The sequence below is a fragment of the Lissotriton vulgaris genome, chromosome 12 (genome assembly GCF_964263255.1).
Source record: "Lissotriton vulgaris chromosome 12, aLisVul1.2, whole genome shotgun sequence".
Classification (NCBI taxonomy): domain Eukaryota; kingdom Metazoa; phylum Chordata; class Amphibia; order Caudata; family Salamandridae; genus Lissotriton; species Lissotriton vulgaris.
Window position 1 is genome coordinate 38,047,003 of NC_141700.1, and position 24,636 is coordinate 38,071,638.

A 24,636-nucleotide genomic window follows, 5' to 3' on the forward strand; every position below is an offset into this window, starting at 1 on the left:
ATGTTTCTCCAAAGAAGCTCACGAGTCCTGGGTGGAACTGTTATGGATGGCTGAGCTGGCCTATAATAATGATTGGCATAGCTCCATTGGGATGTCTCCCTTCAAAGCTAATTTTGGATATGATGCAAATACTTTGCCTGTTGATATTCCAGCCGATCTCCAAAATCAGCCGTCTGTTAAGGAAAAGGTTTTGTTGCTGAGGAAGGTACATAATGGGGTGCAGGTGCATTTGAACAGAGCCAAGGAGGTATACAAGAAGTGGGAAGACCGTCGCAGGGTGGAGAGTCGCCAATATGCGGTGGGTGACAAGGTGTGGCTGTCGACCAAGAACATTCGTTTTAAGCTGCGCAGTGTTTTCCACCCCAGATACATTGGCCCATATTCCGTAGTGAAACAGGTGAATCCCGTGACGTACAAACTGAGGCTGCCGGGTTCGCTGCGTATACACCCGGTGTTTCATGTGCAGTTGTTGAAGCCCGCTCTGACATCTCGTAGGGCGGCCCCTCCTCCCGTGTTGTGTGATGGGGGAATGGAATATGAGGTCAGGTGCATCCGTGACTCTAAGTGGCGCAGGGGAGTGCTCATGTACTTGGTGTCTTGGAAAGGTTACACCGCAGGACGATTCTTGGGAGGTTTGTTCTGATGTGCATGCTCCTGGTGCGGTGCGGTCTTTTCACAGGAGGTTTCCTGCTAAGCCTGGTCCTAGGAGGCGCTAGGGACGGGGACATACTGTCAGGATTTACCAAGGCGCCTACCTAAATGGTTAATGACTACATCTCCCAGAAGTCCTGGATGTGGGAGTGTCACTATTTTAAGGATGGGCGGGACTGTCTATCACTGCGTGAATCAACGCGCTGCCTGAGTTTTCTTTTATTGCTCTTTCAGGAGTTAAAGAGACAGGTCTCTAGAGTATTGACTTGCACGGCGGTGTGAGATTATCTTGTTATCTGGCCAGAGAGAGAAGGGAGCGTAGTGGGGGGCATTTCCTACACGTTACCGTTACGAAGAAAGTCACTAGTGACTCTGGATGTTAAGTGCCAAAGCGGAAGGTTGTGGGGATCTACACCTTGCCGTGTTTGGAGTCTGATCACTTGGGATCCTGTGGGTTATCGTCTAAAGAGTGGAAGACAGTACTAGGAGGCTACGTCTTGCCGTGTCTGGATTGGAACGTTTTTGTTTACTTTCGAAGAGACTTCGTGTTCTTCACCTTTAGTTTTTCTTTGGAATCACTTGGGATTTTGGTGTGCAAAAGATTCAACATATGAATACTACTTAATACAAGGCGGGGTACTTTACAGAAGGAATGATTGAATTCTTATAGGTGTTTACAAATGTTTCGAGAGTATAACCTGCTTTTTTGTATTCTTTAGGGACCAGAGGTTCTGATATCTGATATATGTTATAACAGGGAAGAGGTGGAGTACACTTCCTACACAAAGGTGATTCTTAAGGATCTGTTTAGCGAGAATGAAATGAGTGTAGGTTTACATTGTGAATATCTTTAACCTGGTGTGTTTATTTTCTTGTCTTTCAGCTATCCCTTCCCTGCAGTCCCCTTCCGCCCCCTCCTTGTTCCTTTATTTTCCCTCACCCTATCCCTCGAACACACTGTGTTATATACAACAGTGTGTTGGTGAGGTCGGGAGGTGGAGCTCTATGTGCTACAACCGGATCCTGCAGCGTGGAACCTGACAATCCCAGGAGTTTAAAAGAAAAAAGTGTCTTTCAATACGCAAGTACAAATCATTGCTAGGAACAATGTCATCTTGCATTGCCCTCGTACCTTTGTACATGTTAAGGATGCGTCCTTTGCAGGAACAACTGGATCAACAATGGCATCAAACGGAGGGATCCTTCGACGACATTGTCAAGGTAACGCCAGCCATGGTCCAAGCGGCAACATGGTGGACCCAAAAGCGGAACGTCTTGCAGGGTTTTTCGTTCCTTACCGAGCCAACCCCGCTGGTGATTACTACAGATGCGTCCCTGGAAGGCTGGGGAGCGTTCCTTCAGGATCTCCAAGTCAGCGATCTCTGGAAGTTGCACGAACAGCAAATACACATCAACTTATTGGAACTCAGAGCTGTCCGTTTAGCATTGCTGGCGTTCCTACCAAGGATACAAGGATCAGCTGTACTAATAAGAACGGACAACACAACAACGATGCACTACTTAAACAAACAGGGAGGTACAAGATCACTCTCCCTGTCTCAGGAAGCCAAGAAGATATGGGAATGGGCGCTCCAACAAAAAATATCCATAACAGCGGAAGATCTCCCAGGGGACCCGAACTTCAAAGCGGATACTGTCAGCAGGGTCAAATCTACCTGCCACAAGTGGGAGATCGACCAGGGGATTCTCGACAGCATCTACCAAAGATGGGGAGAACTGACAGTAGACCTCTTCGCAACAGCAGAGAACAAAAAATGCCGGTTCTTCGCACGCTGGCTTACCCAACGGGGTTCTTGGGGGAATGCGTTTTTGATGGCATGGTCAGGCGTCTTTGCCTACGCCGTTCCTCCAATTCCCCTCCTGCCACGCATTCGTACGAAGATCAAGAAGGCGCTGTGCAAGATAATCCTGATAGCCCCATGGTGGCCCAGGCAACACTGGTTCACGGAGCTTCTGCTACTGTCGGAGGTCCACTCGATTCGCCTCCAACAAATACCTTCACTCCTAACGATGTCCCGGGGTCAAGTGCTCCGTCCGGACCCGAGAACACTACACTTAGCGGCCTGGCTCCTGAATACTGCAAATTTCAACATCTGAAGATTTCAGCGAAGTGCAGAGAGATGTTATCGAGGGCCAGAGCGGATAGTACGAACAAAACATATAGTATGAAGTGGAAGAGATTCTGTTTATGGTGCAAAGATGTAACATTCATCCTCTGAATTCGGCAGCGCATGAGATTATTCCATACATTTTACATTTGGCAAAATCTGGTTTGGCCCATGCAGCTATTAAGGTACATCTAGCCGCGATATCACGCTACAGATGGACTTCCTCAGGACCATCTTTGTGGTCCGCAAGAGTCATCAAACAATTCATGAAGGGGTTGTTCTGAGTTTTTCCTTCAGTAAAGCCTGCACCACCTCTCTGGCAGTTGAACATTGTACTTTCTCAATTCATAAAACAGCCCTTCGAGCCAATACACAGGGAAGATCTTAAATTCCTATTGTGGAAAGTTGCGCTGCTCAAAGCACTCACTTCAGCCAGGAGAGTGGGGGAGTTACAGGCTCTCACGATTCAAGACCCTTTCTTGCAATTTAAAGAGGACAGCATGATACTCAGGACTAATCCAAAATTTATTCCAAAAGTGCCAACTGACTTTCATTTAAATGAGCCACTAATTCTCAAAAGGTTTTTTCCTCAACCAAGGACAGCGGCGGATCCACTCGCTGGATGTCCAACGCTGTCTCAATTCTATTTACAAAAGACTAGACCCTTCCGCAAGTCTTCACAACTTTTTGTCGCCTTCAGCGCAACCAGGAAGGGTTTCTCTTTGTCAAAAAGAAGAATTCCCAGATGGATTTCCAGTGTTATAGAGTATTGTCATCGGGCAGCTGGAAAGCCTTTGAATGCACGAGTTTGTGCCTATTCTACAAGAGCAGTGTCCACCTCCACTGCTTTGTTTGCGGGAGTACCGATCCAGGATATCTGCAGGGCAGCGACCTGGAAGAGTACACACACCTTCACCAGGCATTACTGCTTGGATGCAGCCGCAGAGAGAGATGTGGTGGTGGGAGAAGTGGTGCTGAGAAACCTTATCCAGTAACGGTGAGCCCTCTTTTCCATCCCTCCGTCCTTTTCTTTGTTAAAAATGCACATTTTTTATTGTTATGTTTGGTAAGAGTGGTTACAATACTGATATGCAGAATTCCAAGATGAATATGTATAGATAGATGATGTTTTACGCAACTATACCAGATCTGCATTTAGTCAAAAAAAATAAAAATATGCTTTATTCAACTGCTCGCTATTCTGATACAGGCATGTGAATCTATGAAAGCTCCAATACTAGAGTACGAAAACAAGTTACTTACCTGTAACTGTAGTTCTCCAGTATTGGAAGCTTTCATAGATTTATATGCAACCCACCCTCCTCCCCTGAGAGGCTCACCTCGGATTTAGCACAAAAGGTGTTTATTGCCTGCACGAAAATCTGAGGGGCAAAAGGTTCTCTCAGGAGTGTTCTAGAGGGTGAGGAGCTCTGATTGGTTCAGGGACAAGTTTGGTCTCTTTTACATAACGAAGGTTATGGCTTGCAAAAGGGAAATGGACCTAGGCCTCTTTTCAGTTTGCTGTATTACTAAGCATTGCTTTTTTATGTACCGGAGACTCCCATCTCGATGACGGGGAATGATTCAGGCATGTGAATCTATGAAAGCTTCCAATACTAGAGAACTACAGTTACAGGTAAGTAACTTGTTTTTATATAATGCTGCTTTAGATAAACAATTTTGCAAGTACTTTTTTGCACATTATGTAGGTTTGCACATTTTTTGCACTTTATTAAGATAGGACTGGCATTTTTACTCTTTTAGTATGTTATGTGGCTGGGTTTTACATAAGATTGCATTCTTTTTCAATATGCCCTGATTGTTGCAATTTTAAAACTATTGCACTTACTTTTAAGCAGTCTCAGTTCCAAAATTCGGTGTCAACTGCCTTAAATCCCCTTATTTACAATCAGATTTTACACTGAACAGCTGTCATTTGAGGTTGCACCTTAGGATATTTTAATTGATATGCCCTTGCAGTTTATTGCTTCCTAATGACGCAGTAGTCTACATTCTGTATATATTTTTTATATATATATTTTATATACTATGTACTATGATCAATTGACGCATTGTTCATCAAATAGCTTCTAATAATTTTGCACTTGCTGTCTATTTATGATGCATATATTTATCTATATATTTATATATATATATAGTTGTGTAATCTCGAAGGGATTTCTTTCTGGCACTTGCACTTTAAATCCATGGAATTTTGACTGCTGATATGAGGATGAGCTGCACCTATGTTCTATATCAGGGTTCATTTTGGCTACAGTCAGAAATAGGTGAAGGTTAATTTTCTGTTTAAATCAACTGTATGAAAAGCCATGTTGAAATTTACATTTATACTCTGTCATCTCCGAGATTTATGCCATATCTAAGTCTGTCTTTCATTTTTTCCACTGTGTTTTATTTTGTGTTGAAAGGCAGTGGAGCACTCACTGCCAAACTCTGTTATTTAAAGTTTCTCCTGATCACGAGACGCGTCATGTGATCAAGCTCCTGTGATGCGAGCGAAACGCGTCAGGGAGGGCACTATGCCTGGCTACTTGGTGGCGATTTTGTGGGAATAAATCTTCACTGCTTCACTACGATTTTGTGGTCCTGATCGTCCTTTGAACTGGAACTGAGCGCGTTGAGGTCCATATATATATATATATATATATATATGTATATATATATATATATATATATATATATATTATATATGTATATATATATATATATATATATATATGTATACATATAAATAACCTCCCACCAACAAATTCAGTAGACAGAGCAAACTTGCAAATGTTTTTAAGGTTGTATTCAAGCATTGCGAAGCTCAGTTTGGAGAAATTAGGTCATCTGAATGATTTTAGGTCAGAAAATCATTAGCAAAAAAGTTGTCAGAGACAAATATTGTGCCTAATTATCGTTTACAAAATTGTCCCCTCATTGGGTGTAGATGATATATTATTAACTCCAGTACGGCGATATTTTTGTGAACAATATTTAGGAGACAGTGCTCTGGTCAGTTACTATTTTTAGTACGGTATCTGAGTTGGTTAAAAACATGTTGATTGATTTTGGATCATATGGAATTTGTACAAAAGTGCTGTACCGATATGATAAATAGCATTATAGTTGCCTCAAAGACAGTATGACAAAGGAAATGTCAAACCATAAATTTTTGTTCTGTTACCTATTTGAGTAAACCTGCATATATGATATATGGAAAGCAGAATAACAAGATAATAATGCATTAACTTATTATAAATTATAGGAGCTGACAGGTATCACAAATGATCGCACTTCATTTTCTTGCTAAATGTACACATACAATACACAGGTAATGGGGCTTAGTTTATCTGGAAATAAATATGAGATTTAAGGCATGTTTATAAAAACAGCACGAGCCAGAAATGAATTACAGTTTGGCCATTACAAACGGCTACTTACTCCCACAATGACTTCTATGTTGCCCTTTAACCAGCGCGTATTTATTACATACATTTATCGAGTAATTCATCTATATTAATCAGATCTATACCTAGCAAACCGGTTAAAACCTGACAGCGAGAAGAGCGGTAGAATCTAACAGCATTTAGTGGAAAGGGGAGACCACTCGGTCCCCCCGAACGTATGGACGGGTGCCCCGATCCCCCGGGAAACCATTGTGGGCGGGGGGCGTGTCCCGGCTGGTATACCCGAAGCGGCGTGGCCGGAACACGCTCCTCCCGCTCAAGAGGGGTTGTCCTAAACACCTGCCCGGAAGTCCGTGCACTGATGGGCGTGCTGGAGGCGGGCCACGCCCTCCCGCAGCTGGATAAATAGTGCGGGAATCCAACGAAGCTTCCTCTTGTTCCTGTGCTCTGAAGGCTGCACCACTCGTCGCTCCTGAGCCCTCAAGGGAACAAGCTGCACTTTTTTGAGAATTTGTAATCTCTGTCTTTCTCTTTCAGTTATCAAGGTGTGGTTGGAGATCGAGTCACCTTTTTAAATCAGGTCGGACGGATCGATCAAGGACATGCCTGGCAAGAAATCCGGAAAGAGCTCCGAGATGGAAAGGATGCTGCGCACGTTGGTAAACAAAGTGGCAGTGATGGACCGAAAGTTGGGTAAAGTTGACCAACTAGATCGCGGCTTAGCGGCCATCACGAAGCAGGTGGAGGCCCAGAATGCCCCCTCGGGACGGCCCAAGAGGGTCATACGACCGGCCTTGCCGAACGTCACCCCAGGGGATAAGGGTAAGAAGAGGAAGGGGAAGGAGGGTCCCAGCGAGGCCCCAGCTCCAGTGGTAACTCCACCGATCCCAGCCGTGCCAGCGGCCAGCCCGGTACCGGGACCGGATGGGGGCCTGCCTATTCCTGTTGTTATCACGCCACTGGGGGATGACTAGATGCCCCCGGAATTAGCGCTTCAGTTAGCAGCGGTGTTACCATGGCTAAAGAAGGGAGCAGGGGGATCAGCGGCTGCGGGAGACCTGGCCGAAGAAGCCAGAATAATTATCGAGCAGTTGCGGCAGGCAAGGGATGCCGGGACGGCGAATGTACCTTCTATTTCCCTGCAGGTTGCGAAGGTGGTCGCGGCGAACAACCAGGAGAAAACAAAGGACTCGGCTGGAAGCGCGGCAGAAGCTGGTAAGGGATCGTTACCGATGGTGGGGGAGGGTGCAGTACCCTCAAGGCGGGAAAGTTTAGCTCAACATGTTCCCATGGCTACGGAAGAGATGGTGTGGGCAAATAAGTATGTTAACATGTTTTCACTATTGACTGATCATCGTGAATTAGAGTATGCAAAGACCCAGAAAGATTTGTGGCACCCCAGTGTATGGCGGGCCAAGATGGCGGAATTCAGGGTCGATGAGACGATGATGAACTGGATCAGGGCCTTCTCCATCTTTGTATCGATTATAGGAGAACGAACGCCAGAGGTGTTGACTGATTTGGCATGTTATCAGAGTAGAATAACGAGTTTCCATGCGAAGTATGGGGGTGACGAATGGAAAGGTTATGATATTGCCTTTAGAAAGGCGAAGGAATTTAATGCCGCTTTGACATGGGATTGTTTAGATACAGTGTCCTGGCATGCGCAGCTCTTGCCGGGACCGGCGAGTGCTACAGGGGCCAGTGCGAGCAGCTCTGGGGTATTCCCTCAGTGGCAGTCACAGCCCTTTCGGGCGAGCTCTGGGGGGGAGGCCCAACTTAGAAGCAAGCGAGGGGTGTGTTGGTGCTTCAACAAAGGAACTTGTAGCAGGCCCCATGGAACGTGTAGGTTCCGGCATGCGTGCGCGGGCTGTGGGAATTCCTCACACCCGGAAACCAGTTGCCGATCAAAGGCCAATGGCGCAGGAGGAAAAGGGGGTCCCACGCAGGATTGATGTGGTGCCTCGGAAGCTAACATCTTCGCCCATAGATATCTTGGCTTTGACCCCCTGGCTAAACGAATACCCTGATCATGCATCCGCCGGGACTCTGAGGAATGGCTTATCGTATGGCTTCAGGATCCCGGCGGGCAATTTTCGGGGGAGCTCTTCCTGTAGAAATCAGTTGTCGATTCAACACAACCCAACAGTTGCCGCCAAAAAGATCGCAAAAGAGGTTAGCCTAGGGCGGGTGGCAGGACCATTTAGCAACCCACCAGTGGCTGATTTTGTGTGTTCCCCATTGGGAGTCGTCCCGAAGAAGGACCCGGGGGAGTATAGGCTCATTCACAATTTGTCGGCCCGAGGGGGGCTTCGGTGAACGAGGCGATTGACCCCGAAATATGCTCAGTGAAGTATGCATCGTTCGATGACGCTGTGGTAATGTTGAATCGCCTGGGCCCCGGGGCACAGTTAGCTAAGTCGGACATTGAATCTGCATTCAGATTGCTCCCAGTACATCCTCAAGACCAGCGCCTGCTGGGTTTCATGTTTCAGGGGAAATATTACATGGATATGTGCATGCCTATGGGGTGTTCGATTTCATGCGCTTATTTTGAAATGTTTAGCTCATTTTTGGAGTGGGTGTTCATGAAGGCCACAGGGCACAAACATGTGATGCATTATCTAGATGATTTCCTCTTTCTTGGCCCACCGGGCACTCGGGACTGCGCGCGGGCATTGTAGGACTTCTGCGTGCTCATGCGGGGTTTCGGGGTCCCGTTGGCACCGGGTAAGACGGTAGGGCCGGCTACCTCAATCGAGTTTCTGGGTATAGAACTAGACTCGGAAGAGGGGTGTTTCCGTTTGCCGTCGGAAAAGGTTGCCAAGTTTTGGGCTTCCCTGTTACAGTGTCTCCAAACGGCGAAAGTGACCCTGCACCAGTTACAACAGACAGTGGGTCAGCTGAACTTTGCATTGAGAGTGATACCGATGGCTCGCCCTTTCTCTCGATCCATAGCGCAATCCATGGTGGGCCTTAAAGAAGGACACCACCGGACTAGACTGTCGTCAGAGGTTCGACAGGACATGCTCATTTGGCTGGCATTCCTGGCGGACTTCAACGGTCGAGTGGTATGGAGCAAACCCCCAGCTTCGTCGGTGGAGCTAGGCTTATGGACCGACTCGGCGGGGAGCGTGGGGTTTGGCGCAATCTTTGGTAACCGGTGGTCGGCACAAACATGGCCGGCGTGGTGGCGAACAAGCGGCCTAACAGGTAACATTGGTTTCTTGGAATTATTCCCCATCTGGGTGGCTTTAGTGGCATGGCCAGAAGACTTTAGGGACCGCTCAGTTGTGTTTTGGTCAGACAACATCACAGTGGTCGAGTGCATTAATCAGCAGGCAGCACGCTGCAAATGGATCTTACGACTGTTAAAAGAGATTGTACTGCGATGCATGAGATTGAACGTACAGTTCAGGGCAAAACATGTGCCGGGTGTACTGAATAATGCAGCTGATGCACTCTCTCGTTCAAAAGTGCAGGCTTTCAGGGAGTATCTACCCACAGCAGAGCTAGTGGCGGCACCTTGCCACGAAGCGCTATGGCAGATCGGTGCCCCGGACTACAAAACCTCGTGGCAGCCAGCTTAGCGCCCAGGATGAGGAGAGCTTATGAAGGGGCGTTCCGTACGTACTGCGCCTTTCTGGGGCCAGTAGGGGAGCATAGATGGGGACGGGAGGAGTCCTTGCTCCAGTTTTTAGTGGCACTTCACAAGGAAGGCCGGTCGGCAGCAACCGCCAATAGGTACAAGGCCGCCATATCATTTATGGCACAGCTCCATGGGTTAAGGGACCCGACGGATTCCTTCTTATTCAGGAAAGCTATCCGCGGCTGGCGGCGCCTGTAGGGTCGCAGACAGGATAACAGGCACCCGATTGGGTTTGATAAATTGACCACCTTACTGGCGAAACTGGAGGAGACATGCTCCTCGCCCAGCGAGGTAATACTATTCCGAGCAGCATTCGCATTGGCATTCTATGGGGCCCTGCGGGTGAGTGAACTAGTGGCAGGGAATAGGAAATCACGTCCAAATAAAGGGGGATTCTCTGCTGATCTCGGTAGCCAGGTCAAAGACGGACCAGGAGGCTATGGGGAATAGTGTGGAATTGCAGCGCGCTCGGGGGAATCCCGGTTGTCCAGTGAGGCATGTGGAGGCCTACCTGAAACAGAGGTTGACAACGTGGGGGGGGGCCCTGCTGAGACATATGGACGGCACCCCTTTGACAAGATTTCAGTGTCAGAGGGTGCTGGCTATTACGATCGCCGCAGCGGGCTTGAACCCGTGTGATTTTGGGACCCATTCATTTAGAATAGGGGCCGCTACGGAAGCTACGGCTCGGGGTCTGCAAGCGGACGAGGTGAAACAATTAGGCCGCTGGTCCTCGGATTGTTTTAAGAGATATGTGCGACTGCACATGTTGTAAAAGACTGATAAAAATGCACTCACGCTTGTTGTCTTTTGTTTGGATTACAGTTTCGCGAGCCTGTGACGCGGGGCGGAAATTGGGACCGGCCCAGCATCAGCTGACCGGAGGGAAGGGATCATCGGCTGGAGATCAAGTGGTCTGGGTCGTGGGCCACTAATACGTGAGGCGTGCCGGGGACATATTCAAAGCAGGTGATGCGATCCACACATCTGAGGAATATGGGTTCAGAGTGACCTTCCATGGGAAAGGCGGCCTCTGTATTGACCGATTGCAAAATTTTGTGGAGGAACTCTTTGGGCGGCACAGGTCACCGCCATCTGTAGTCATAGTGCACGTGGGGGGCAATGACTTGGTGAGACTGGAAAGACGGGTGTTAGTTGAGCAAATACTGTCTGTAGTTAGCTGGTTAGCCAAAAGGCTCCCGGGGTGTACGATAGCCTGGTCCCACATGATTCCCAGGAGAATATGGCAGGGGGTTTGTCTATGACAGCATTGAACTACTCGGTAAAGAGGGTCAACAACAAAATAGACAAACTGTTTCGCTCAGCTCATCTCCAAAGCATTTCACATGGGTGTATCAGGGGCGATCATTGTTATTTGAATGATGGGGTGCATCTGTCCAGGGCTGGGAATGACTTACTGATAGGAGACTTCGTAGCTTGGCTAGTGGGTTTGAGGAGACATGACCTGTAGGAGGTTTGGGGGGGGGCCAGATAGTCGGTCAACTATCTGGCCTGTGGCGGTAAGGTCATGATCGGTGAGCAGTGATTTCAAGGTCCCTAGGGGGGTCGCCACCCATTATGGATGGGAGCGCCCGGGGGGAGGCGGCCAAAGGCCCCTCCCAGGGGGGAGCGGCACCGACTACGGATGGGTCGCCCAGGGGGAGACGGCCATAGGCCCCTCCCAGGGGGAGTCGGCTATATGCCCCTCCCACGAATTTCCCGGGGGCCGGATATCCGCTCCAGCGGAAGAGAGTGTGGGGAAGGGGGGAGTCCCGCTGTCCTTCTTACGGATACCTCGCACACAAACTCAGACGACCTTAAGATGGCGTCGAGTGAAAGGGGGCCCCCACGACAAGGGAAGTTACAGTTGGCTGCGAGGGTAAAGTCCTCTGCGCATGCGCCACTCACACCGTGAAGGCGGGAAGTTGGTGATAGGGATCTGACACCGGTTAAGACCTTGCCGTTGGCCCTCAATGTTAGGTTGTACAAATTCAAAAATGTAATGTATTGATCAGGATGCTAGACTCGGCTAGGAAACCTTTGTATTAGAGATTTGTTAAGGTTAGCCTGGAAAACCTGTCTTCATCAAGATGTAATTAAAATTGAATTTGTACATGATTCATGAAACGTTTTAATTTAAAGTTTTAAATTTTGTTTCATATTTTAATAAATACGGCCGGGGGGGTCGTGAGGCCCCCCCGCCTTCCAAATGTTCAAATCTGTGTCTGTCTCCTCCCATGGGGAATTGGTGTTGAGAGGGGTGGCAGGCATCCCGGCCCATATGGAAAGGGGAGACCACTCGGTCCCCCCGAACGTATGGACGGGTGCCCCGATCCCCCGGGAAACTATTGTGGGCGGGGGGCGTGTCCCGGCTGGTATGCCCGAAGCGGCGTGGCCGGAACACGCTCCTCCCGCTCAAGAGGGGTTGTCCTAAACACCTGCCCGAAAGTCTGTGCACTGATGGGCGTGCTGGAGGCGGGGGCCCGCCCTCCCGCAGCTGGATAAATAGTGCGGGAATCCAACAAAGCTTCCTCTTGTTCCTGTGCTCTGAAGGCTGCACCACTCGTCGCTCTTGAGCCCTCAAGGGAACAAGCTGCACTTTTTTGACCCACCCACCAACCCCTTGTTGCAGAGTTGTGAAATAAAAGGAATATCGTTGGTGTTATTCGATGTAATAAAAATGTATGACAGTCATTTCTTGCATCATGAATGTATGACGAGGTATGCATGTAATTGAATACTTGCTTATAGGACATTCTTTCCTTTGTAGAGATGTAAAAGAATGGATTCAATATAGTGTGTGTTTTTCTTTAGGACCTTTCTCCCTTTGTAGCAAAGTGAAGTCGGTGAATTATCAAACTGTTGCACATTTAGGCATAGTTTTTCTTTCCTTAGTAGGTAAAACAATTGTCGTATTTATACTTGGTCGGACGGTAAGGTCATGATCGGTGAGCAGTGATTTCAAGGTCCCTAGGCGGGGCGCCACCCATTATGGATGGGAGCGCCCGGGGGGAGGCGCCCATTGGCCCCTCCCACGGGGGGCGGCACCCACTACGGATGGGTCGCCCAGGGGGAGTCGGCTATATGCCCCTCCCACGAATTTCCCGGGGGCCGGATATCTGCTCCGGCGGAAGAGAGTGTGGGGAAGGGGGGATTCCACGCTGTCCTTCTTACGGATACCTCGCACACGAACTCAGACAACTTTAAGATGGCGTCGAGTGAAAGGGGGCCCCCACGACAAGGGAAGTTACAGTTGGCTGCCAGGGTAAAGTCCTCTGCGCATGCGCCACTCACACCATGAGGACGGGAAGTTGGTGATAGGGATCTGACACCGGTTAAGACCTTGCCGTTGGCCCTAATGTTAGGTTGTACAAATTCAAAAATGTAATGTATTGATCAGGATGCTAGACTCGGCTAGGAAACCTTTGTATTAGAGATTTGTTAAGGTTAGCCTGGAAAACCTGTCTTCATCAAGATGTAATTAAAGTTGAATTTGTACATGATTCATGAAACGTTTTAATTTAAAGTTTAAAATTTTGTTTCATATTTTAATAAATACGGCCGGGGGGGTCGTGAGGCCCCCCTGCCTTCCAAAAGTTCAAATCTGTGTCTGTCTCCTCCCATGGGGAATTGGTGTTGTGAGGGGTGGCGGGCATCCCGGCCCATATGCTGAGGAGGCCCTTTTAGGCTGCCCTTGTCCTGGCTTATGCAAAGACTGCAGATCTCTCCACATTACTGGCAGAAATGTTGATCCCAGCGGCCATCAGGCAAAAGTAGCCGCATGTAGAACCCACCTGTTTCCAAGAGAAACCCCCCAACAGCATTATCGCTTCTTCTGTTTTGTAAGCTGCAACTGAACATTCTACCATCTCTATTGCTTTTGTACATCAAAAGGTTTAGTTGAACTCAGTCTATCGTATAAAAAACCTCCACATTTTTATGCCCCTTTTTTCATTTTCCTTCTGCAGGAAAATGTATTTGCTCTGCATATTGCACTTGATAAAATACGTTTGCACTTTATGTGATAGAGGGATCAGGACATTTTCCGATACTTGGATAAAGCACAGACATCCCCAAACCATGCACATTTATGCCATTACAGAAAGCAGGCACTTTGTTTGATGTTTTGCTTTGATTACCTGTGTGGACGAGAAGCCCCCAAGGGCGTTTCTTTGCTGAGAGAGCCATTTAACAACAGGCAGCGCCGAAACAACATCCCCCAGAAGTGTGTATGTGAGCAGAGCATATGCTGTCATTTCCACTTCTGCAGAAACCACTAAAGAGGTGACAAACGAGAGCAAGAAAACACTATTCAGGATTATTAGAAAATAATTTGTTTCATTTTGTTATATATGGTGGAAAGGAAACTAATTCTCCCAAGCAAGGGAATCTGTAGGTGCAACAAGACGATAATATTGGTTGAAAGAAATTTCCAATCTAGTGTGTTTGGTTCCCTCTGCCCCAAAATTCACCTGTCTTCTATTCTTCACTGAGGACAATGTTGTTGTTGTTTATTATATTTTTTTATTTGGCATATATAGCCATAAAAAGAAAGTACCACAATACATACAATTAAAATATGAATGATACAGACACTCTAACCATAAAACAGTATAAAACACAATAAAATCCTGATAAAATAAACAAAGGGAACTCTACCTGACCATAGGGAGTACCTAATTCATTATCAACAAGGGGAAGAGATCCCTTATACGTTGGGTATACATTTGTACATCCATAAATATCGAGAGTCGGGGTATTCCCAAACATGGGTAAGATCACATTTCTAACCAGCCCATTTTAAATTATATAACCAGTTCCTTTAAAGACTCCTGTATTGCAATTAAGAATCTTCCCATTGCACATGTCACATTTAAAAATCTCATATTTACCAATAAACTGAAAGCTTGATCCATACTAATTATTTTATAGGCCATAAAAAGGGGTTTTTTAAATGTTTTCCGTTCTTCTAAGAACCACAAGCAGTCCAACAGAATTTGTGGGCCGTTACATTTTACTTGTAGTCCACATGTGCACAGACCATGTTCATTCATCATAGCGGATTTTGTCTTCCAATCAGTGTTGCATGGATTCAAGCCAATTCTAAATTTCAGGATTATATTTCTAAATTTTGGGTTAGGCATGGCCTCTATATAGGGTAATGTTTGATCATTGGTCCAACCGGGAGGACGATTTACTCCTCCAGTAACCCACATCTTCCTCTCGGGCCTTTGTATTAATAGTAGCACGCAACACCGACTTGGGATTCTGCTGCCCCAAACTCCATTGATCTGATTCTAGGGAAAGTTTAACACATAACTAAACTTATCTAGCTTAATTCTAGCTTGGGACACCCAATTTAGATCGCTACCCTATATTTCTTTTTTACAGAGGTTTGCTATTTTGGGGGCCCCTCTCCATTCATTCTCTGCCAAAAATTCTTTTGCAGCTTGCCTACCCCGAAAATTCCAAGCTGTAAGATGACATTCCACTCGTACAGCCTGTATCGTAATTGACGAGGGGAGTGCAGGAGCTGTTTAACGGATTTACCCTCTTCTAAGTTCCAATCCCATTTACCTCCCATGTATAAGACCTCTTATACACTCTTATATATTGGAACTGTGGGCGTACCAATGCATTAAAAGCTGATAGAATTGGCCGCAGAGAGGGGCCTCCATACTTTTGCTTGAATTGTTCAAGGCCCCATTCTGGAGAGAGAGCCTTTGATCTAAGTGACTGTATGGGATCCCTCCAGTTTAACTTACTGTTGAACCACACAACTGTAACCTTTCACAATTTCCAGTACAGGGAGCTCTTCTTTTTTCCCAATACCATTATTTTAGTCTTTTCTAGGTTGACCGTGAGGATTTATTTAGGCAATATTCCTAAAAGGCATCCAGTTTTTTTTTTGCAAGCCCAACTCTGGCATATCAGTTATCACTAAGTCATCCGCATATAGCAGACAAGATATATGGGTTCCCCCATCTTGAGGCTTACACCACCTGCCCTACCTACTCAATATATTAGGCAAATCGGATAAAAATAGGGAGAATAACAATGGGGAAAGAACACAGCCCTGCCGCAAACCATTCATTATCTGAATTTTATTAGATAGGGTTCCATGGGTATCCAAGATAACCCTGGCCCAATTCCTTGAGTGCATTTCCTGGATTACTGGATTGGTACTGCCTTGTTGATTCCGAGATCTGCCAGGATACTCCACAGTAGACTATGATCTGCTGAATCGAAGGCAGCTCGGAAGTCCACAAAGTAGCAGAACAGGTTACCTCGCACTTCAATTGCCTTTTTTTGCCATTACCCATAGGCTAAGGCAATGGCCGATGGTTGAGTGGCCCTCCTTGAACCCACCTTCCTATTGGTATCAAGTTATACTGCTCTGCCCAGGTCTTCACTACGCCTAGTAATATCTTAGAAAAAACTTTCTCCCCCACATCCAGCAAACTTATTAGGCGGTAATTCTGAGGTAATGTAGCATCCTCTTTTTTTATAAATTGGCCTAACAATAGCCCCCTTCCAACTTTCTGGGAAAACCCCAGAAATTAAAATATTATGGCAGGTCGCATTTAGGAAGCTTGCCCACCAGTCTATACTATTGTTTAATAGGATTGCGGGTAGATTATCTGGTCCTGCCGCTTTAGTTAGCTTTAGGGATTGAATAGTTTCTTTTATGTTTTGGAAGGAGAAGTGCAGCCTTAGTAGTTCTGTCTCCTCATACCTTATTTCCAGGGACTTTTCCCTATTTATACCATTGTACAGATTACTCAAATGGTTAACCCAGTCGTCTTCACCCACTAAACACCGCATTTCCTCTTCTACATTTCCCTCTTTTACCAGACGCCAGAATAATCTTATATTATTTGTGTTTATCACTTCTAACAGTGTATCCCAATTTTTGGACATATATTCTAATTTCCTGTCCCTCAACTTATTTTTATATTCCAATTTTGCCACTCGAAGGCTCTCTATAGTTCCCTTATCCAATCTTTTCCTTAGCTGTCTTTTCCATTTTCGTACCCTCAATTTTAACTTCCTGCACTCATTATTAAACCAACCATTTGTTCTCTCTTTTTTCTTAAAGAAGGGCCCTGCTTTTACTTGTATCCTTAGACAAGTTACGACCTGCTCTATTGTATGCTCGTACCGGGTTAAAATTGTATCTCCTTGCACCAATTCATCCACAGCCCTGTAATCAATTATTAACCAATTTCAGGCTGTCCTCAGTTATGCGCGTAGTTGGCCTAACAATAGCCCCCTTCCAACTTTCTGGGAAAACCCCAGAAATTAAAATATTATGGCAGGTCGCATTTAGGAAGCTTGCCCACCAGTCTATACTATTGTTTAATATGATTGCGGGTAGATTATCTGGTCCTGCCGCTTTAGTTAGCTTTAGGGAGTGAATAGTTTCTTTTATGTTTTGGAAGGAGAAGTGCGGCCTTAGTAGTTCTGTCTCCTCATACCTTACTTCCAGGGACTTTTCCCTATTTATACTATTGTACAGATTACTCAAATGGTTAACCCAGTCGTCTTCACCCACTAAACACCGCATTTTCTCTTCTACATTTCCCTCTTTCACCAGACGCCAGAATAATCTTATATTATTTGTGTTTATCACTTCTAACAGTGTATCCCAATTTCTGAACATATATTCTAATTTCCTGTCCCTCAACTTATTTTTATATTCCAATTTTGCCACTCGAAGGCTCTCCATAGTTCCCTTATCCAATCTTTTCCTTTGCTGTCTTTTCCATTTTCGTACCCTCAATTTTAACTTCCTGCACTCATTATTAAACCAACCATTTGTTTTCTCTTTTTTCTTAAAGGAGGGCCCTGCTTTTACTTGTATCCTTAAACAAGTTACGACCTGCTCTATTGTAAGCTCGTACTGGGTTAAAATTGTATCTCCTTGCACCAATTCATCCACAGCCCTGTAATCAATTATTAACCAATTTCAGGCTGTCCTCAGTTATGCGCGTAGTTATACGTCTAGGATGTTCAATCTGTAAGGGGACCACTTTTTCTCTTTCTGACTCTTGTTCCATCTTTATTAGTAATTGTAAGGGCCAGTGGTCGCTATCTTCACACTGCAGTATTTTAAATCGTTCTACTTCCTTGAAATACCATGCATTTATAAAAGCATAATCTATTGGGCAATTCTGATTCCCTATGCGGAAGGTTTTCCTTGCAGGGCAAGCAGTATTCAACCGTCCATTGGCACAAAATAATCCTATGGATCCAAGGAATTTTACTAAATGTTTGTCTCGGGCCGAATTGCCAGCACCAGCGAAATTTGCTGTCGGTATTTGTGCAATGGTTAAACGGTCTTTAAATAGTTTATCGCTATGGGAAGGATCTAGTTTATGGTTAAAATCTCCTAAGATCATTATCAGCTATAGTGCTTTTATTATACTAAGAGCCTCTAAATCCTTCTGTAGCAGATCCAGTTGCTTTTCATAATCTATTATTGCACCTGGCTGAATATATACATTGATCACTACTATTTGTTCCCTTGCTCGCATACCACTGTACAGTTCTACCTGACAGGCTAATAGCCACCTACATTTCGCTTTTAAATTAGTTATTTTATTGCCTCTTTTTGATGATACCAACGTGATCAACCCCCCTGAGAGACGCCCTAAATTCATTCGTACTGCCTCTTTAGTAAGCATGAGAAAGCCATCTATAGGTTTGGGTATCTCACACAGCCAGGACTCTTGAAAGCACAAAATATCATAGCTACCCAGTGTTAGACCAGTCAGCCCTTTGGGTGGTCCCTCCCAATATTTTTTATCCTCTTTTTGCCTTCTGTAAAAATGTTTCTTTTGGTGTGTCCACTACATTTTTATTTTTATTGTGTTGGCTCTAGATCTCTGGGCGCACCATCATTACCAATCAATGGTGAGGCGCAGGAGCTCCTGCTAAAATGGAGGGTGGGGGCTTTTAACACAAAATGGACGCCTGCTAAAATCTCCTCAGAGTTCTGGCCCATTGAATAACAAGATAGGGTTCTAGAACCTTCCAGCTGGTTCTGGTGACCTGGGCACAGGCTATATAAGGGTGGACATTGGGCAGCCATTTTGTGGGGGAACACTACTGGTTGGGCTGGAGTTGAGGCGATAGTGTCAGGAGGGGGTTGTGACTCAGGCTACTCTGACTACTCTAAGAGGTTGCAAGTAAGTTGTGGGCGCAGCTCTCCCTTCCTATTGACCTAGCCCTGCCTGTGGGTAGTGAATCCGGAGCCACTCTTCAGGAGGACTCAACTGTGAACTTTGACAGCGAAAGAGACTTGGTTTTAATTAAAGGGAGTGTGATCAGGGGACCTTTTCTTGGGGCAGTGTAGATCCAGGGACCCCTGTTGCCCAGTTCCCTGAAGAAACATGGGGCTTAGACTGTTGCCCTAGACGTGTGGCCTGAGTGAGGGGAGATGACTTTGCTGGAGCCATAAAAGACTCAGATTTGCCAGCACCTTTGGTAACCCCCTGTCTCCTACTGTCCCCGCTTTGTGGCCTCTGTAAGCTCGGGGGTACTGAGTCTGTCAGGGGACACCATCCCATTAATCGGAGCTCTGTGAGAAGCCGAACATTTCCGCGGCAAGCTTGAGGAAAAGAGAGACGCCGGGCGAGGTCACTAGGCAACGAGACTCCCGCCCAGCGCGACGCACTGTTTCGTGTGAGGAGAACGGAACTCCTCATCCTAAGTCTCGGCATCTGCCAGCGAGCTGAACTTGCTTTGCCGCCTGCTGTCCCAGAGTGGGGAAGTGGCGCCGAGAGGCCGGTCTTCCGTGAAGACTCCGATACCCGATCTTCTCAAATGGGCTGCCGCTCCCGCCCGCCTCAGGTGAAGCAAACAAGATCTGAGCAATGAGGCAGGGGTAGTGCGGCTCCATCGGACTGCTCCCGGACAAAGTACCAGACGAATAAACAGGTATCTGGGACCGCATAGCGGCGGGAGAGGAGGGAAGGCTTACAGGAAGTGGTGACTGGGGAGGCTGAGCCACGGATAGCTGCTGGAGGCTGAGAGAAGCTTGTAAGCATTTTGAACAGATCATCGTGGCTGTCCTCGTGAAACAGGTCCCAGAGTTTAAAATGACTCTTCTGGGGAAAGATCACTTGTTTAAACCCTACGCTGGAGTTTAGGAGTTACAGCGATTGGGATTAAAGCGAAAGGGGCATCAACTTTACTTTAAGGAAGTCTTTAATTGTTTCACAGCTGAACTCAGTTTGATGTGATAACCTGCTAACCTGTAATTCTAGTCCTTAATATAAACAAAAGTAAGGGGAAGTTATATCTGAAAATGAGCTCTGTTGTGCTGATATAATTCGTGGAACCAGAAAAAAGGTGCTCCTAATGGGCAGTGTGTGTTAGCGTAACTGCTGTCCGCCTCAGTGAATATATGTTAAATCAAAAGGTTTGAAGTTAGATAACAAAGTAAGAGAAGTTTCTGGCAACTTATATGGACAAACCCATAAAAGAAGAAGGTTAATTAATTGTTTTATTGCATATTGGAACATTTCTAATCTAATTTCCTTTAAAGAGATAAAGCATAACTATTTTTCTACTAAACCAAGATGGTGTGGTGTTATTCTTTTGGTGGGTTTGCACTGGGTTGATGTAGTGTGTGAAATGCAAGCATAACACAATTGCCTTTTAGGATTAGTCTACCAGCTCGAGCCGTGCTACTCTAAGTGGGCCAGTGTTCCTGGTTCCAACACCCAGCATTTCTCTAAAGGTGTCTTGGGATAGCTGTCTTCTGTATCCCCCTATGTTCCATGAAAGTGTCCGTCAGCTGAGTGAAGACCCTAATTCTTATTCCAGCTTGCTCAACCCTTCGTCCATACTATTTCCCCAATTTATTGAGGATTCGGACAAAAGATCAAATCGATTGCTAAAAGCTGGCCCCTTTGCACTATTTGTTATTGTTACTTTTAGCCCTCCTTGATTTTTATCAGTGCATATTCTTCTATATTGGGCATCTGGTATGTAGTACTGTATTTGCTCCAGGTGTAAACCTGCGTGATAGGCGAGGGTTCCAGAGTCCCCGGGATTACCCTCATCTATACCAAGTTGGCAATCGTACACAATACTTATTCCCTCCTTTTCCAGGTCTCCCTCTGCCCTTATCACCATCTGCTTTACAAATTCAGAAAAAACACCTTTGTTACCTCATTTCCTACTGGATTAGTTATAAAACATATTTGTCTGATATCATCAGAAGTAACCCCACCCAATTTGACCAGTATTTGTAATAGGTTGGAGCAATGTAAGGGATTTATTTTCCTTTGCCACTTTCTCCCCACCCTTTGCCCCCATGGTTCCATATACACCCATAGATGCTCGCTGTTGTCATACTTCCTGATGCTCCTACTGCTCCTTCCAACTACTGTTGCAGACTCTGGCTTTGGGCAGACTCCTATCCCTGGTTGGTCTAGAGAGTGCACTCCCCTTATTCTCCTGCTGGTTAGATTGCACCCCTCCGCCCTGTACTTTCCTTACTCCTCGGGATTGCAAACTTCCACACAAGGTATTCATCCTCTTCACTGTCCTTGTAGCTTTTCTATTGGTTTTCCCTTCTGAGCCCGTTTTATTTCTAGCCCAACTCTTGATGACTTCTCTTGCTCTTGTATTGCCATACCTTGTTTATTGCTCTCCCCTGGCTGTAAACCCCTTGTCCTTTTCAACTTTGTCTGCAGCTTCATTCTGTTTTTATACTCGGGTCTATACCTCTTAAATCTCCCATAAAGTCTCCTTTTAATTACCACCATAGGGCATTTTGAGATATATTCTGCCTGTGGATTTTCAATCTGTGTAACATCATCCTCCTTCGCACAGAGCGATACATATAACTCCTGATACCTCATCTCCACTACTGGGCGGACTATAGTCGGCATGCAGTTATTAATTTGTTTTAATTCCTCTGCTATCTGCTGTAATTGGGCTTTATGCGGTTTCCCTTGCCCATTCTCGACTAAAGCTTCTAATATTGCCTGAAGAGTCTTTTGCATTAAAAACATCACCTCTAGTAATGATGAGGCCGAGTTGCTGTCATATCGAGTGCCAAGGACAACGGAGGAGTATCTGGGGAAATAGCGACCTGTGGGGTAGTATCATTTCTTTTCCTCCCCTGCCCATTAGCTGCCTATTGCAATACTTCCTTATCTACAGAGGTACTATCCATTCCATTATGGAAAAGGCGGGGTGATGACGATAACCTAGGTTCCAATGAAAACAACCCGCCCTTTGTTTACCCCCCCTTGTTCGCCCAAGACTTGGTCAAAAACTCGTAGTATAGAGTCATTTATTTCACTCATTACAGTCCTTTGGCTCCCTGTACGGTCTTTATTATGAGATTCACCTAACATGGAGGAATGATCGCTAACATCCAAATTATTTTTAAAATATTTCCCTACAATTTCTTTTATAGATTGTCCAAAGGGAGTTCCACTTGCTTCTTCTGCAGGAAGTAACAGTCTATCTTTCCTGCTAGGTGTCGTCATTTCTTCTAGGAGTTCAATACTAGTATTCTCCAATGTCTTTTAATGCTGGTCCTTTTTGCGCTTTCTTGATACATCGGCTTTCAGTCCCTTTTTAATCCAACATGATTTCACTTTTGGAGACATTTCCCTTATGCCCTTATTCCCTATGGGATTGCCTAGATGCAGAGGAGCAAGTGCAGGTTCAAATTGCAGGTTCCTCTGGGCCTCCACACTTTTCCACTCTCGCTTGCTTGAGTCTTCTCTCTCCTGTCCTTCTCACTGATGAAGGTTCGGGTACAAAGTTCTTTTTCGGAAGTCCAGAATCTATGCAGGAGTGGGAGGCCGGACTAATGGGGTCAGTGAGCTATGAGATGTGCTGAAAATCATTATGTGTTGCTCAGCTGAGCTGACACAGAACTGTACCTTTCCAATGCCATGTTTGCGTATGTGTGCCAACTGCCGAGCCGGATTGAATTCAGAGGGACTGCCCGCCCTGCAGACGTGTCTGATGTTTTCTTGTTTCCGCTTCAGCCTTCAGAATAATTCCTTCAACAGCACTGCTGCAGCCGAGTAAGTGCAAATGTTAAATATTTAACAACTGCTAAAATGATGGAGTAGAGTAACATTTATATCATTAAAATTCATGGCACCCCAAATCCATGATCTGAGCCTTTGAATAGTTCAGTTTCTGCTCCAGACGGGTGAGAAAAGCCAGTCATGGAAGACAGTACAGGTACCGCTACCCATTATTTCCCGTTAGCTTATATGTATAATAGAGTCAAATATAAAATGTATTATAGATATCAATGTGACAATTTAATCAAATTTAAAGAGATATGGACTTTCGCTGTAAATGGTCTTTAGAGTTTCCCATCCCGTTGTAGTTTTCCAGAGTTTTTAAATGCTTCATTTAAAATAATAAAACAAAGGAAATGGCGCTATACAGGTAAAATCCTCTCTGAGGTGATATTAGACAAAGTCACTTCAAGTCTGAATGCTGTTCTGGAGTTCTGGAATTCAGTGCGGTTGACAGTAGCTCTTGGGTAATGTTTTACTCCACTGCGCAAGGATTCCAGGACTTTACTGTTTTCACTGCATAGAATTTGTTTATAAACATGTTTTTCTTTTCCCATCTTCCTAAAGCACCTTTCAAGTTTTATGTTTGTAAAATTCATTTTTATACTTTTTCCTTCCATTATTTTTCTCATCTGCCTTTCAGTGACTAGGCCAGCTCTCCTATCTAAATGCCCCCTTCAACAAGAGCAAGACAGGGAATGATGAACATGTCCTGTGCATTGTTTACTTTCCTTATAGTTACACTCTTGATGAGTGTGATATTTGAGAGGCAAGGCATTCTAGGAGACTGAAAGAGAATTAACTCATCTACCAGCAATTGAGGGCATTCTATGGCAGAAGAGACCAGCCCACTGTTAATCCTCAGCAGTCAATAATCATCCTGCTCCCCAAAACTATGATGCCCTTACGTATTCTACTCTGTACTCCAGTCCAGTTGGTGGAAGTGTAACCAGTCACCTCAGAGAGGGGCAATCCATTACTAGAGGTAGATGTATGGTGAAAATTATCAAAAAGCCTATGCCTACACTTCAAATGACTTTGTCTGCTATTACACTTAAAAAGCCAGTCAAGTTCAATCAGGGCTTTCTTGAAGCAGAACCCACATTTCTTTGCAAAAACACATATTGTGGAACCAGTTGCATCGAAGCAGCGTGGCAAACTTGTCTGTACTCAAGTTACTTAATTTTGAAAAGCAAGGTCCAAAACATGAATAGAATCCGGACCCATTCTAGGTCCAAATACTGCCAACAAGTGAGCAAACTTCACTCACAAGGTTAGTGACATGGACATTGGACATACTCCATTAACCTGTGGACACATACTTCCACATTAAAAGTTGCAAAATAACACCAGAGGTTACTGAACTTTGTTGTAGGAAAACAACAATACCAATACAACGACCTGCCTTTTAACATCAAAGCATCAGGCAATTATTTTTTATAATACAAGGCAACGTGGCAAGACATCAGAGAAAGAAACACATTTTCAGTTACCCATTCATTGACAAAATTGTCCAGTAAAAGTACAGTATTTCCAAAAAGCCAGACTAGACTTTCAGACAGCAGCTTCATTTCTTCAAACCCTGGGGGTCCAGATTAGCTATCAAAAATGAACACCTGTCCCAGTTCAAGCATTACATTCCCTAGGTGTGACACCAAGCATTTAATAAGAAACATGTGTCCTTCATCTGTGAGGCTGTTGTCTTTGCAATGGAAAGTCTAGCTTCT

At 45.4% G+C, this 24,636-nt stretch overlaps 1 protein-coding gene across 2 annotated transcripts in view; it reads right to left on the reverse strand.

Moving 5' to 3' along the window:
* Window positions 1-24,636, reverse strand: part of CPAMD8 (C3 and PZP like alpha-2-macroglobulin domain containing 8) — a 1,208,079-nt gene that overhangs the window by 602,365 nt on the left and 581,078 nt on the right. For both annotated transcript variants that reach the window (XM_086946939.1, XM_086946938.1), the window contains exon 32: window positions 13,982-14,118. In XM_086946939.1, the coding sequence (XP_086803065.1) occupies window positions 13,982-14,118 (137 nt within the window). The remainder of the gene's footprint in view (window positions 1-13,981; window positions 14,119-24,636) is intronic.